This window comes from Bombina bombina, chromosome 4 (genome assembly GCF_027579735.1).
Source record: "Bombina bombina isolate aBomBom1 chromosome 4, aBomBom1.pri, whole genome shotgun sequence".
NCBI lineage: Eukaryota > Metazoa > Chordata > Amphibia > Anura > Bombinatoridae > Bombina > Bombina bombina.
Genome location: NC_069502.1, coordinates 1,078,751,371 through 1,078,768,133, shown reverse-complemented (window position 1 = coordinate 1,078,768,133; position 16,763 = coordinate 1,078,751,371). Strand labels below are relative to the sequence as shown.

The 16,763-nt window shown below is 35.9% G+C and overlaps 1 protein-coding gene across 1 annotated transcript in view; it reads left to right on the top strand.

Moving 5' to 3' along the window:
* Positions 1–16,763, top strand: part of TTC7A (tetratricopeptide repeat domain 7A) — a 1,159,252-nt gene that overhangs the window by 554,296 nt on the left and 588,193 nt on the right. Inside the window, exon 12 of the mRNA XM_053712237.1 lies at positions 13,916–14,033. Within this exon, the coding sequence (XP_053568212.1) occupies positions 13,916–14,033 (118 nt within the window). The remainder of the gene's footprint in view (positions 1–13,915; positions 14,034–16,763) is intronic.

The window sequence follows — 16,763 nt, the reverse complement described above, 5'->3', positions numbered from 1 at the left end:
TACTAGGGACCTTTTTTACTCAAAAGCTATACCACAATGGACTTCACAGTTCTATAGTGTATACCCTGTGATGAATGTGCTGTAATTTGATTACTACTCATTTGAATATTTAAATTTTGCAATTGTTGCATTTACCCAAGTTTTTCCTGCAGAGACTACTATTTATTTTTAAGTGTTTTTATGTCACTGTATTTCAATATTGTATTTTAACATTAGTATTTAAAGTAAAGTTTTTTTCTGCCCTACTATTTGGGTATTTTAGTCATTGTACAGTAGTGAGTTTCAGGTAATTTTTACTTTTCTATCCTCATATTTAAGTATTTTTTTCTAACACTATAAGTTCTCATCCATATATGAGCGGTCACTTACGCCTGTTTTCAAAACTGTTACATACACATAGTGAGTGAAGAGATCCGATAAAGATATGCAATGGCATCTGCTCAAACACACTTAGAGGCATAATGGTAAACCCAGAAAGATAAGTAAATATTTGTCTTACAGGCAAGCATGAATATTTCGTAAATGTGCACCCTACATTAAACATCAATTGAGTAATAAATATTTTGTACTTCCTCTTCATAGTGATAAATCCATACATACGATTTAATGTGGGATTGAATTAGTAAGTAATTGACCTCATTGATTCGTAGGGGACCCATTATCAATGTCTGTCCGACATTATACGCTGTAGCGTATCATGTCCGACAAACATCGCTGAATGCCAACAGCATACGCTGTCAGCATTTAACATTGCACAAGCAGTTCTGGTGAACTGCTTGTGCAATTCCGCCCCATCAACATTTGTCTCTAGCAGGGGGTGTCAATCAGCCCGAATGTCTAGGATTGCAGACTGCAGCCTTAGAGCAGGCTTACCAGTTAAAGGGACACTGAACCCAAATTTTTTCTTTCATGATTCAGATAGAGCATGCAATTTTAAGCAACTTTCTAATTTACTCCTATTATCAAATGTTCTTAATTCTCTTGCTATCTTTATTTGAATAAGAAGGCATCTAAGCTATTTTTTTAGTTCAGAACCCTATAGTTCAGAACCCTGGATAGCACTTGTTTATTGGTCGGTTAAATTAATCCACCAATTAGCAAGAACAACCCAGTTTGTTCACCAAAAATGGGCCGGCATCTAAACTTACATTCTTGCTTTTCAAATAAAGATACCAAGAGAATGAAGAACATTTGATAATAGGGGTAAATAAGAAAGTTGCTTAAAATTGCATGCTCTATCTGAATCACAAAAGAAAAAATGTGGGTTCAGTGTCCCTTTAAGAAGCAGCGGTCTTAAGTCAGCTGCTTCATAACTGCTGTTTCTGGCGAGCCTGAAGGCTCGCGTAGAAACAGGCGCATTAGGGGCCATTCGGCCCTTGATAAATCGGCCCCGTAGTCTCTAACTATTTTTGAAGCCTACCTAGGTATCTCTTCAACAAAGAATACCATGAAAAAAAGCAAATTTGATAACAGAAGTAAATTGGAATTTATTTTTTTTATTGTGTGCTCTGTCTGAATCACAACATACATTTTAATACACCTTTAAAAAGTGGAATGGTATTTGATAGAACCAATATAAAAAGAATTAATTTAAAATATTCAGTACCATATTTCTTAATAATAAAAGTAAACGTAAATATGGTCAAAATAACCAAATTGAAAAATAACTGATGTATAATACAGCTTCAGCATTTTCTAGTGAATAACATTACATGCTATAATCTTGTGAATTATTGTTATTTTTTGCTAAATCTTTAGCTATTAAAAATGACAGCACTTGATAAATCTAAATGGAACATGAAATACGTTAGTTCCATCAGTTCAACATTAAATTTAATTTTCTGTGTAGTTGTTGCTTGATTAGTGAGATTTACAAGCTTGTAGATTAATAAGTAAATTGATGTTGTATCAATGTTTATGTCTCTTAGTTGTTGCTGAGATAAAATCATTGCATTAGACTACACAAGGGCCACACTTTTTTTCTTATCTGAAAAGCACATTTAGAACTTAATTATTATTGTTATACAAGTATATTATGTGCTGTAAAATGAAGGAAATAATTGAGAATATATATCAATAATTAAACATTTCTATCAGTCTATCTGTTTGCCATTGGTAATATATTTTTGAAACATAGTTAATAATATCTATAGCTATCTTATCATCTATCTATCTATTTATCTATCTATCATCTATCTATCTAATCTATTCAGTCAATTAGAGTTTGTATCCAGTCAATTAGAGTTTATAGAGACATCATAAGTAGCTTGGATTTTTTTTCTGCTTTGTGTTCTACACTATTCTGTCTGCATTAGTTAAAATACCCAAACTATGTCTATTTGTAGCGATAGTTAAGGCTTACCTGTAGGCATGAGCAGGAATCCAGTATGTAGGAAGAGCTCACCCTTCCAGTTGGTTCTAACCAGAAACTGTCAGTATTTCTGGTCTTCTAGAAGAGGGCATATAGACAGAGGAGGACATTTTGTGAATCAAAAAATGTCAAAAGAAGAGTAGTCAGGTAACAGTCCAAGGTCAGTAACAGGTGGTCAGTGTGGATCACAATCATAACAGGTTAGTAACAGGTGCTCAGTGTCAATTACAATCACAACAGGTCAGTAACAGGTGGTCAGTCTTAATCACAATCACAACAGGTCAGTAACAGGTGGTTATTCCATATCACAATCACATCATGTCAGTAACAGGTGCTCAGTCCGGATTACAGTCACAACAGGTTAGTAACAGGTGGTCAGTCTGGTTTACAATCACAAAAGGTTAGTAACAGGTGGTCAGTCCAGATTACAATCACAACAGGTTAGTAACAGGTGGTCAGTCCGGATTACAATCACAACAAGTTAGCAACAGGTGGTCAATCTGAATCATAATCACAACAGGTCAGTAACAGGTGGTCAGTCCATATCACAATCACAACAGGTCAGTAAAAGGTAGTCAGTCTGAATCACAATTTAAAACAGGTCAGTAACAGGTGGTCAGTGTGGATCACAATCATAACAGGTTAGTAACAGATGCTCAGTGTCAATTACAATCACAACAGATCAGTAATAGGTTGTCAGTCTGAATCATAATTACAACAGGTCAGTAACAGGTGGTCAGTCCATATCACAATCACAACAGCTCAGTAACAGGTAGTCAGTCTGAATCACAATCGAAACAGGTTAGTAACAGGTGGTCAGTCTGAATCACAATCACAAGAAATTAGTAACAGGTGGTTAGTCTGAATCATAATCACAACAAGTTAGTAAGGTGGTCAGGGTTAATTACAATCACAACAGGTCAGTAACAGGTGGTCATTTCAGATCACAATCACATCAAGCTAGTAACAGGTGGTCAGTCTTAATTGCAATCACAACAGGTCAGTAACAGGTGGTTAGTCCATATCACAATCACAACAGGTCAGTAACAGGTGGTCAGTCCAGATCACAATTACAACCGGCCAGTAAAAGGTGGTCAGTCTCGATCATAATCGCCACAGGACAGTAACAGGTGGTAAGTCCAGATCACAGTCAGAACAGGTCAGTAACAGGTGGTCAGACAGATTTGGAAGATGGGGCTCTCTCTTTCAAAAAATGGTTGCATTATTTAGTTATTAGCTGTCCTAGTAGGCTTTTTAACTTTTGGAACTTCTATTGCAATGAGCTGATTCTTACAGGAGCATAAGACAGCTAATCTGTCTTATGTGTTTGTTGTTATATGCTGTCTTTATGACTTAGGACTCACTTTGTAGCTGATATCTCTCCATGCAATAAATGCATTTGGTATCTTTATGGGACTGTCTACACCAATTTTCATATAACTGCATGTAATAGATACTACTATAAAGAATAATATGCACAGATACTGATATAAAAATGCAGTATAAATCAGTTTAAAAACTTACTTAGAAACTCCCAGTTTAGATCTGCTAAAAAGGTTAGCTTGAACACCCACTGAAAGTGGTTATATAGCAAAAAAAAAGCAGACTTCCTCATCTTGGAACCCTGGGACACCATTGACGATAAAATAATATTATCACTCTCCTAATCCCGTAAACTACCCTTTTAAACAAATACAAACCTTACTCTTCTACCCTTCCCCCCCCTTTTTTTTTTTTTATAAATCCTTTCCCCTCCTGGTCCTTCCGCCCTTCTCACAATACCACACTTTGGCCTTAAATTTTCAATAACCCTTTCCTAAAATAAACCTTATATATAGTTCCAGCTTCTCACTGATTTATATTAAAAATTGCCAAGTTTCAAGTACTAAAGATAACTCTGATTGAAAACATAGAGCTAAAGACTTACAGAACATTATACCCGGAACTCTTAGCAGGAGAAGAACAAAACTGCTACACTTGACTACAGCAGGCTTTATAATCTGGATGGAAATGCACTGCTCCATTGCATGTCCTGAAATCACCTGTAATGTTTTGAAACTTTTTAATAAAGCTCTTTGCAAAAAATAAAAAATATACAAGATAACAAGTTTTGCGCTAAACCAGGTGCGTAAATAATGCAAAAAAGCGTTATTAGCATTATCGCACTTTCCATAGCGCTGCCATTAAAAGTTACTGAAAAACCTTCTCTTGTTGTGCGGTATGGTGCGATAATCTCCATACCACACAAAACCCAAGGCCTAACTTTAAGTGCTCGTGGACGCTTTCCCCCATAGACATCAATGGAGAGAAAGTGTCTATGAAAAAATAAAAAAATAAATTACAAATTTTATATAAACTTAACACTACAAAAAATAAAAAAAATCTAACATTACCAAAAAAATAAAACGCTAAAATTACGAAAAATAAAAAAAAACCCACTAAGAAAATAATAAACAAAATTATCCAAAATAATAAAAGCTACACCTAATCTAATAGCCCTATAAAAACAAAAAAGCCCCCCAAAATAAAATACCCGCTATCCTAACAATAAACTACCAATAGCACTTAAAAGAGACTTTTGTAGGGCATTGCCCTAAGTTAAACAGCTCTTTTACCTAAAATTTACAAAGTAAAATTTACAGTAAACCCCCCCCACCCAACCAACCCACCAAAATAAAAAACAACTAAGTCTAAAAAAAACCTAAGCTACCCATTATCCCTAAAGGGGCATTTGTATGGGCATTGCCCTTAAAAGGTCATTCAGCTCTTTTTCAATCAGCTATTTTACTGGCCATCCCTAATCTTAAAAAAAAAACACACCACAGGTTGTTGGGTGTTTTTATTTTGGGGAGCTTTTTTGTTGTTATAGGACTATTAGATTAGGTGTAATTTTTATTATTTTAAATAATTTTGTTTATTAATTTTTGTAATCTTCGTGTTTTTTTTTGGGTAATTATTTTTTAAATTTTTTTGGTAGTGTTAGGTTTTTTTAATCTTGTAAATTTAGTTTTTTTTTATTGTAGTTTATTTTATTAAAATATTTATGTTAGGTTAATTTTTAGTTTAATCTTAGGTTTTTTTATTTCACAGGTAAGTTTTTATTTATTTTAAGATAGTTATATTGTAATTTTAATTTAAAGTTAGGGGGGGTTAGGTTTAGGGGTTAATAGTTTAATTTAGTGTTTTGCGATGTGGGGGGCTGGTGGTTTAGGGGTTAATAGGTTTACGTTAGTACTTGCGATGTGGGGGGCCAGCAGTTTAGGGGTTAAAAGGTTTACTTTATTAGTTTTGATGTGGGGGCCGGCGGTTTAGGAGGTAATAGGTTTATAATAGTAGTAGTAGGTATGTGGGGGTTTGGTGGTTTAGGGGTTAATAGCTTTATATAGTGTTGGCTATGTGGGTGGGCGGCGGATTAGGGGTTTATAAGTTTAATAAATAATTTGTGATGCGGGAGGGTGGCGGTTTAGGGGTTAATAGGTAGTTTACGGGTGTGTTAGTGTACTTTGTAACATTTTAGTTATGAGTTTTGGGAATTATTTTAGTTTTGCAAAATCCATAACTACTGGACAGGGTGATATAGGCTATAACGCAAGCATTTTAGCTGGACCACACAACCTGTAATACAGCGGTATGGAAATCCCGCACTCAAACATCATTTTTTGAGTGTGAAATGGATCGTTGCGTTACAGGCTAAAATGCTTGTGGTATAGCTATACCGCTGCAACTTGTAATACGGGAGACCTGCCTATCCACGCGCAATGGCCAATTATTCAGCGGTATAGCTGTACCGCACCATACCGCAAAAATTGCAATCTTCGTGATAAATAGACAGACAGATAGACAGATAGATAGATAGATATTGCATACTCTTGCTTAACTGATATGTGAACTATTTTAACATAAAATTACCCATTTATTATGGCTGTATTAAAAGGACAGTAAAGTCAATATGAAACTTAAATGGATTGAATATAGCATGGTATTTTAAACAACTTTTCAATACATTTCTATGATGAAATTAGCTTAGTTCTCTTTGGCATCCTTTGTTAAAGAGTAATCCTAGGTGAGTTTAGTAGTGTTCACGTCTTTAACCATTAAACAGCAGAGTTTGCAACAATTTCTATAGCATAGCTATATATAGTTGCAAACTCTGCCACCATAGACTACTAAAGACACATGCACACTCCTAAGCTCCTATCAACCTATTCGTATTTACTCTTCAACAAAAGATACCAAAAAAAAGAAGCAAATTTCCTAATTGAAGTAAATTGGAAAGGCTGTATCTGAATCATGAAAGTTTAATTTTAGCTTTACAGTCCCTTTTAAATAAAATAAGTTAATGGTTTTAATAATCACTCTTGAAACTAACAGTGAATTGAAAATTGTATTGATTGCATGTTAGTGTTATGTGTCACGTACCGCCGCCACTGCTCGGTCGTTGCTAGGGCCACTTGTTGTGGTTGTTTTGCGGCATGCAGCAGATGATGTAATTTTAGTGCGCCACAGGCACATTTCTGTGCACATCCTTGCCCCATGCTGGTTGCCCCTGTGCATCATTCCTGGTGCGAACCTGCGCCTATTTGCATCAGGCTTGGTCTCTTCTACTTGCCCAAGTATAGGTAAACTTTTGTATTTCTAGGTGCTCTTTGCTATGCTTTGTACTGCCTGCCTGTTGCCGAATGCTTCTTTGACTTTTGACCTACTCTTCTGATTGCCCATTTGGAACTCTGGAAGGTTGGACTGCCTACCTATTGCTCAATCCTGCTTTGCCCTGTTACCTACTCTAAATTCTACCACGTTCATGTGTTTGGTACCTTCAGACTGTCTGGTAATTAGGTGCCTGCCCTTAAAAAATATTTGTCCCGCCCAATTACTCATGGACTACACGGCTTGGGTATTAGTTCCCAGGAGTAATGGCTCATGGACTCTCAACACCTTATGGCAGAAAACAAAAGTTATTGTGCACTGCAGTAAGAATTTACAGTGGGAAAGGGGGGACCCTGCAGCAAGATCAATTGGACAGGGAGGTGGGACTAGGGTTAAGGGGGCACTACAGAAAGGGTTTTTATTAATAAATTAATAATAAATATATAAAAGTGTATAAACTGGGTACTGGCAGACAGCTGCCACTACCTAAAATAGTGGAGACAATTAGTAGGGGGAGGGTTAGAGAACTGTTTTGGAGAGATCAGGGAGGTGGGAGGGAAAGGGGGATCCTACACTACAGAAAATATAAAAATAAAAAAGCACTAAAAACCTCATACTGACAGACTGTCTGGGTGGGGGAGAGCTGTTTGGGAGACATCAGGTAGGGATTAGGAAGGTGTCAGGTGGGAGGGTAATACCTACATTATAATGCTAACTAAGTAACCTCTTCACTGCCGGAAATTTCAGAAGTGTGATGCGCAGCTGCAATTAGCGGCCGTCAAATTACCAACAAACAATAGCAAAGCTATGTATGTCTGCTATTTCTAAACAAAGGGGACCCCCAGAGAAGCTTTTACAGCAATTTGTCTTATGAATGCAGTAGTTATGTGTAAATAATTTCAGTGAAAAATCCAAAGTTTGTGAAAAAGTTAACAATTTTTTTAAAGACTTTGCATAAAATATACCAAAACTGTCCTTTAAAAAAATACATAGTTTCTTTCATGTAAGTGGCAAGAGTCCATGAGCTAGTGACGTATGGGATATACATTCCTACCAGGAGGGGGCAAAGTTTCCCAAACCTCAAAATGCCTATAAATACACCTCCCACCTCACTCATACCTCAGTTTTACAAACTTTGCCTCCTTTGGAGGTGGTGAAGCAAGATGTGCTTGATTCTGCAGTGAAAGGCGCTTCTAAGCATTTTGAGGCCCAATTCCTCTCTGAGTTCAGTGTTTGTCTGAGGGATGTGAAGGGAGTATTGTCTGACGACACCATGTTTTCACCTCTCTGTAAATCGGTTGCAGGGATTCATCTGCTGCCTCCCTTTACAGATCGACATTATACTCCTCTACCATTACCTCTGCTGATATGTTTCAGTACTGGTTTTGTCTGCTATATGTGGATGGGTGTCTTACATAGTAAGTTTATACTTTTATTATATAAGACACTCTCAGGTATGGATTGGGCACTTTTTAACTAAAGTTGTTATATATTGTTTGTATACATGCCTTGAGTCAGTAATTCAGTGCTCTTTTTTAGCGTCTTTGTGGCTAAATATTTGTCAAGGTTGGTAAAGTCTGTGAAACAAACAGGGTTTTTTTTGGAGCTAGTAATTTATTTATAAATTAGGATGCTAAGTATTATGTTAGTCTCATGGAATGTTGATAATCACATTTTATGCAGCTATAATAGCAGTATCCATTAGGTTTATTTTGATACATTGACTTTTTTTTATATGCAATCAAAATTCTTACCTGGTTTTTAAAAATAATAGGTATTTTAGAAATCCTCTTCAGCTTTGCATGTTGCACATGCAATTATGCTATTTATGTCATAGGGTGACGTGTCATCGTGTGGCATTTTTTTGGCGCCAAAAAATTTCCAGCCAAATATTTAAATTTTCCCACCGAATTTTCCCCCCCAAAATTGCCGTTATAAGCTCTGCCCCCAGCTTATTCAGTGTTCTCAGTAAATACTTAGAGAGCTTTCATGCAGCATTTTATGAATCGGTTTTCTTTTTTATATTTTTTTTCCGCTCTGTTTCCTATTCTCTCAAGCCTGTTATATATTTATCATATATAGGAGCATGGATATAACTTTGCAGAATTATTTATTTCTATTTTTTTCTAATTTAGTTTTTTTTGCAATTATAACTCAAACTGAACCTGCCTCTGATGTTACCATACACACACTGTTCTTTTATTCTATCTAAGTCTAAATCTACATAGCATTACTGCAGAAATGTAAGTTTTTATTGCTACAGATAAAGAGAAGGCAATGACTGCTATTTTGCCTTTAAATAAATGTATAAGGTTTTTGCAACATTTCTCCTAAACTTAGTGAATTAAGTTCTGACATGGATTTGACATTGATCTTCCTAACATCAAATATAGGATCACAAATAAAATTATTTGCATGTTGAAGTAAAACAATAATGTTAGATAATTCAGAATCTGAAGACAACTGCTGTGCTAAACTGTCCAACCAAAAAGTAGAAGCAGCAGCAAAATCAGCCATAAATATAACAGGTCTAAGAATATAGCCAGAAAGTAAATATGACCTTCTTGGATAAGATTCAAGCTTCCTATCTAAAGGATCCTTGGCTACAGGTAAAGGATACAATTTCTTAAACCTAGAAGAAGGGTTAAAAGAGGTACCAGGCTTAGATCATTCTTTAGCAATCACAAAAGAGGTAGCGTCAGGAATAGTAAATACTTCAGGAGTAATAACAGTAGTTTAAATAGTCTGATTGATTCTTATGTACAATAAGTGAATGATTTGTAGCTGAATAAAGATAAACCCAAAAAATACTGAGAATGTAATGGGTAAACTCAATATTAAGCAGTTAATACAATTAGGTAAGATATATACATAACCTTAACCCCTAAGTGTTTAAGAGGTTAGTCACTTCTTGCTAAAGGTTAACAAGAGTAATTAGTTAATTAGTGGAAGGTTATAGAAGCTAGCAAGTTAGCAGTTCTGAGTATTTGCACTTAGTAATGACAGGAAGTTGATACTTTTCCTAAGCATAACACTTCAATGAGGTTTTATAAAGAATGAGACAGCACAAAATAAATTGCAGGTTAAGAGGATATGATTTTTGTATCAAGTTCTTAACTCAAAGGAGACTTGCATAGAAAATAAGAGAAGTATGCCACATCAGAATGATTAAAGTACAAATAGGATGCATAATAGCTTAACTGCAAATGGTTACAGTTTTACTTGCGGTTTTACAGAGTCTGTTGCAGCTGAGTTTGGTAATATGATGTGTGACAGCGTGTCTGCTGTCTGATTTGCCGAGTAGGAGTGTGGCTATAGCTCAGCATGATCTGGAGAGAAGTGAAGTGTCTCCCAAGTCTAGATCCAAGGGGAAGTGAGGCTGAAAAGAGGTAGGAGATCCGGTTACCAGGAGTAGTTGTGGGAGATACCAGGTCCCAGACCGCAACAGAGCGACAGTGTTCACTGAAGCAGAACTGAGAGGAAGCGGAGCTGTTTAATCCGGTCACATGACGACCTGGAGACTGCAGCGGAGTTGCAGAAAAAGAGAGTGAGAGGGCTGCAAAGCCTTTAGCTTCAGTAAATACGAGGAAAAGGTAAGATATCCTAGTTCCTCAGGAAACAAAGAGATCCAAACCTATATGTTCACAGGAACAAAATATTCAAGCAAAGTGTATTACAGGAAGTGACCTTAAATAGTGTATATTGAGGAGGTGTAGTCTGAATTAAAGATACCTTACAAACTTAGACAATCACTAGCTTTATCATCAGGAGATTTAGACTCCTTAATACCCAAAGTAAGCAAAACTTCCTTTAAGAGAGAACGAATATATTCTAACTTAAATAAAAAAGATTTGTCTATATCAGTCTGTGAAACAGAGGAGACCCCATCAGTAGAGGAATACGTCAGTATGCTGAAGGTCAGAACTTAATTCACTAAGTTTAGGAGAAATGTTGCAAAAACCTTATGCATTTATTTGAAGGCAAAATAGCAGTCATTGCCTCTTTAGCTGTAGCAATAAAAACTTACATTTCTGCAGTAATGCTATGTAGATTTAGACTTAGATAGATAGTAGATATGTAGATTTAGACTTAGATAGATAGAATAAAAGAACAGTGTGTTATGGTAACATCAGAGGCAGGTTCAGTTTGAGACATAATTGCAAAAAACCCTAAAATTTTTTAACCCCTAAACCTAATAACCCACAAACTTTATATTAAATATTAACTCATCCCTATCTTATAATAAATTTAAACTTACCTTTAGATTTAAATTAAACTATATTAACCTATATTAAACTATATTAAACTACTAATTAACCTACCCTAACTATAATACAAAATTACATTAAACTATATAAAACTATATTATTATTTTTATCATCGGTTATTTAAAGAGCGCCAACAGATTCCGCAGCGCTAATATATTAAACTATTAATTAACCTACCCTAACTGTTATACTAAAATTATATTAAACTACAAATTAAATTAAATATATTATATATTTAAAAACCTAACCCTACTCAAATAATTTAAATCTACTATTAAAAATTACAAAGTTGCAAAAAACTAACAACTAAGATACACAAAATAACAAACACTAAGTTACAAAAAAATAAACACTAAGTTACACAAAATAAAAAATAAATGATCAAATATTTACTCTAATTACACCTAATCTAAGAGCCCTACGAAAATAAAAATAAACCCTAGCCTACAATAAACTACCAATGGCCCTTAAAAGGGCCTTTTGCGGGGCATTGACCCAAAGAAATCAGCTCTTTTACCTGTAAATAAAAAATACAAATACCCCCCAACAGTAAAACCCACCACCCACACAACAAACCCCCCAAATAAAAACCTAATCTAAAAAACATAAGCTCCCCATTGCCCTGAAAAGGGCATTTAGCTCTTTTTCAAAAGCCCAAACCCTAATCTAAAATGAAAACCCACCCAATAAACCCTTTAAAAAGCCTAACACTAACCCCCGAAGATCCACTTACAGTTTCTGAAGAGCCAACATCGAAGTCCTCATCGAAGCCGGCAGAAGTCTTCATCCAAGCGGGCTGACCCCTTCATCCAACCGGGCAGAAGGCTTCATCCAGGCGGCATCTTCTATCTTCATCCATCCAGCGCAGAGTGGATCCATCTTCAAGACATCCGATGCGGAGCATCCTCTTCGTTTGACGTCTTCTTCAACAATGAATGTTCCTTTAAATGACGTCATCCAAAATGGCGTCCCTTAGATTCCGATTGGGTGATAGAATTTTATCAGCCAATCGGAATTAAGGTTGAAAAAATCCTATTGGCTCTTGCAATCAGTCAATAGTATTGAGCTTTCATCCTATTGGCTGATCCAATCAGCCAATAGGATTGAGCTCGCATTCTATTGACAACAGTCCGCTGCTCATCGCCCCGTACTTGGTCCTCGGCTTTTTGACAGCTTTTTTTTATAAATATGGAGAGCGTATTCAGGTCCGCGGCGATGTTAGGCGATATCAGGCGAGCGCATTGGTGCCGTCGAATGCAAGTAAATTGACAGCTTGATAAGTAGGCCTCTATGCATTCTCTGGATATTAAATTACTTTCTTGGAAAGTGTTATTTCTTTTGGCTATCTCTACTGCTAGAAGAGTTTCTGAATTGTCTGCTCTCTCTTGTGAGTTTTCTTATCTGATTATCCATCAAGATAAAGCTGTTTTGCAGACTTCATTTAAATTTTTGCCTAAACTTGTGAATTCTAACAACATTTATAGGGAAATTGCTGTTCATTCTTTGTGTCCTAATCCTAAGAATACTCTTGAAAGGTCTTTACATTCTTTGGATGTGGTAAGAGCTTTAAAATATGTTGAGGCTACTAAAGATTTCAGAAAGACTTCTATTCTATTTGCTTTTTTTTCTGGCTCCAGGAAAGGTCAGAAAGCCTCTGCTATTTCTCTGGCATCTTAGTTGAAACTTTCAATTCAGAAAGCTTATTTGGAGGTGGGGCAGTCTCCTCCTCAGAGAATTACAGCTTTTTCTACTAGAAAGCTTCAATTGATCAAATTTGCAAAGCAGCAACTTGGTCTTCTTTGCATACTTTTTTCAAAATTTTACCATTTTGATGTGTTTGCTTCTTTGGAAGCAGCCTTTGGTAGAAAGGTTCTTCAGGCAATTGTCTCAGTTTGATTCTAGTGCCTTTGATCTAAATTTTTTTGACATTTTTAAAGAAAACGTAATTTTTTTTAAAATTTAATGTCTCTGCAGATTTAGCTGTTGTTATTTTATCCCTCCCTCTCTAGTGACTCGTGGATTTCCACATCTTGGGTATTATATCCCATATGTCACTAGGTCATGGACTCTTGCCACTTACATGAAAGAAAACATAATTTATGTAAGAACTTACCTGATAAATTAATTTATTTCCTAGTGGCAAGAGTCTATGAGACCAACCCTATGTTTTGTGGTTATGATTTTTTGTATAAAGCACTTTATTTTTTTCCAGTTTCTCTTTTTGTATGATTTTTACTCCTTCTTTTATACCTCACTTCGTGGCTACATGTTAAACTAAGGTATGAGTGGGGCGGGAGGTGTATTTATAGGCATTTTGAGGTTTGGGAAACTTTGCCCACTCCAGGTAGGAATGTATACGTTACTAGCTCATGGACTCTTGCCACTATGAAAGAAATTAATTTATCAGGTAAGTTCTTACATAAATTATGTTTTTGATAGGTAAATAAAAAGAAAACAAAACCAAAAAAACCCAAGGCTCTATTTATCTTTAAATGGAGAAATAGAAAAAATTGCTAAAATTCATTTGCAGGAGTTAAATGCAAGCAATAGGGCAATAAAAAAAATGTGCTATCACATTACAACATGTTAACGGGATAGGTTGATTGTTGTTTGTTTATGTTTTTTACAGTTGCAAGAAGCAGAGCAGTTTGCAAAGATTGTGGTTGATATGGGAGATGATGCAGGAGAGTTTCTTGCTAAAGGGTTTTTGGCCCTTGGACTGGTTTACAGCCTTCAAGCTACTGATGGTAATATTGTTTACTATATTGTTTACTGTACTGTTACATCAGTTTTGTCTTTGACTGTTTGCTTTCAGACTTGAATTTGGTACCTACCTCTTATTATTAAAACAAATAGTATTGTGTGTGGTATTTTTGTTTAGTGATGTGTTTACTTTAATTAAACCTTTGAGACCTACAAAGGATACAGAACCAATTATACATGTACTTTCATTTGCATTAAATACACGTCCTAATCCCAAGTTAGACAAAGCAATTGTAACCATGGTAATTAGTTTATGGTGAGGCACATGTAGCTATTATTATTATTATTATTCTTTATTTATAAAGCGCCAACACATTCTGCAGCGCTGCCCATCTGTACAAGGATAAAAGTACAACGGAGAAACAATACAATAAAAGACAAAATTTTACAAACAAATACAGGGGGAATTGAGGGCCCTATTCCTGTGGGAACTTACAATCTAGCTATTTATTCTCATTGAGAGTGTACTGTTGTCTTTCTAGTATTAGTATTATGTAACTATTAAAGAGATAGTTAACACCAAAAATGTTATTGTTTAAAACGATAGCTAATTCCATTATTTACCATTCCCCAGTTTTGCATAACCAACACTGTTATAGAAATATACTTTTTACATCTGTAATTACCTTGTATCTAAGCTTCTGCTGACTGCCTCCTTATCTCAGATCTTTTGACAGACTTGCATTTCAGACAATTAGTGCGTGCGTGAGCACAGTGTTATCTATATAAAACACATGAACTAATGCCCTTTAGCTGTGAAAAACTGTCAAATGCATTAAGGTTAGAGTCGGCCTCCAAGGGCTTAGAAATTAGCATATGAGCCTTCCTAGTTTTAGCTTTCAACTACGAATACCAAGAGAACAAAGCAAATTTGATTATAAAAGTAAAATAGAAAGTTGTTTAAAATTACATGTCCTATCCTATCTGAATCATACAAGTTTAATTTGGGCTTTACTATCCCTTTAAAAATAAAAAAAGGAATGTCATGAACATGATTTATAAATGATGAGAAAATTTGCAACATTAGTTTTTATAATGCATAAAAACAATTCCATTAAAAAACACAAATCACTGGGTATGATCTATATCTGTTTAGAGCTCCTCCTTTTTACAATTCCAGGAGTTTATCTAGAAAGATGATCTAATTTGGGTATATTATTCTAGTTTGCTCTTCAACATTTCCTAGAATTCCATCATATGCTTTTTTTTTTTTAATCTAATATTTTTTTCTAAAGTTTGTTAATTTATCAGCTATTACACCCAAGTGCTTTGGGTAAAGCCTGTTCAGAGAAAATATTTTAAAAAAAATTGATTCATGTAATAATAGCATTGCAAGGTTCTCTCTCGGGAATGAAGAACTTGTTTGTGCCAGATACTAAGATATTCCTTGTGCTTCACAGACACAGATACTACTCAGTGTTTAAAAATATCATTTTTGTTATATATAATAAATAGCTAGTTTGCCTCATTTTACATAAACATGTAAAAAAAAGAACAATTAATAACATTTCAGTTGTCAAAGAATGACAAGGCTGCATCAAAGCTAAATTCCAATGAAAGTAGTATTTATTGTTTGTGCGTAATACAAAAATCAACGCCCAACATCATAATATTAGTAATACGTGAAACAATTACTATAGTTTAGTAAACAAACAAACAGTCCGGTATACACAGTCAATATTGTAAAGAGGCTGCACACCTCACAACTGTAGAATCCCGATCAGAAGTCTCATCAAGAACTGGAGCACTTAGTGCACACTGCACGCCTCATAACTGCAGAATCCTGATCAGAAGTCTCATCAAGAACTGGAGCACTTAGTGCACACTGCATGCCTCACAACTGCAGAATCCTGATCAGAAGTCTCATCAAGAACTGGAGCACTTAGTGCACACTGCATGCCTCACAACTGCAGAATCCTGATCAGAAGTCTCATCAAGAACTGGAGCACTTAGTGCACACTGCACGCCTCATAACTGCAGAATCCCGATCAGAAGTCTCATCAAGAACTGGAGCACATAGTGAACACTGCACGCCTCATAACTGCAGAATCCCGATCAGAAGTCTCATCAAGAACTGGAGCACATAGTGAACACTGCACGCCTCATAACTGCAGAATCCCGATCAGAAGTCTCATCAAGAACTGGAGCACTTAGTGCACACTGCACACCTCACAACTGCAGAATCCTGATCAGAAGTCTCATCAAGAACTGGAGCACTTAGTGCACACTGCATGCCTCACAACTGCAGAATCCTGATCAGAAGTCTCATCAAGAACTGGAGCACATAGTGAACACTGCACGCCTCATAACTGCAGAATCCCGATCAGAAGTCTCATCAAGAACTGGAGCACATAGTGAACACTGCACGCCTCATAACTGCAGAATCCCGATCAGAAGTCTCATCAAGAACTGGAACACTTAGTGCACACTGCACACCTCACAACTGCAGAATCCCGATCAGAAGTCTCATCAAGAACTGGAGCACATAGTGAACACTGCACGCCTCATAACTGCAGAATCCCGATCAGAAGTCTCATCAAGAACTGGAGCACTTAGTGCACACTGCACACCTCACAACTGCAGAATCCCGATCAGAAGTCTCATCAAGAACTTGAGCACTTAGTGCACAACTGCACGCTCCAATAAAATAGAGCAGAGGAAATGCAATATAAATCCTTAAAAGCAAAAGGTAACATATTGATTACAAACGTAAA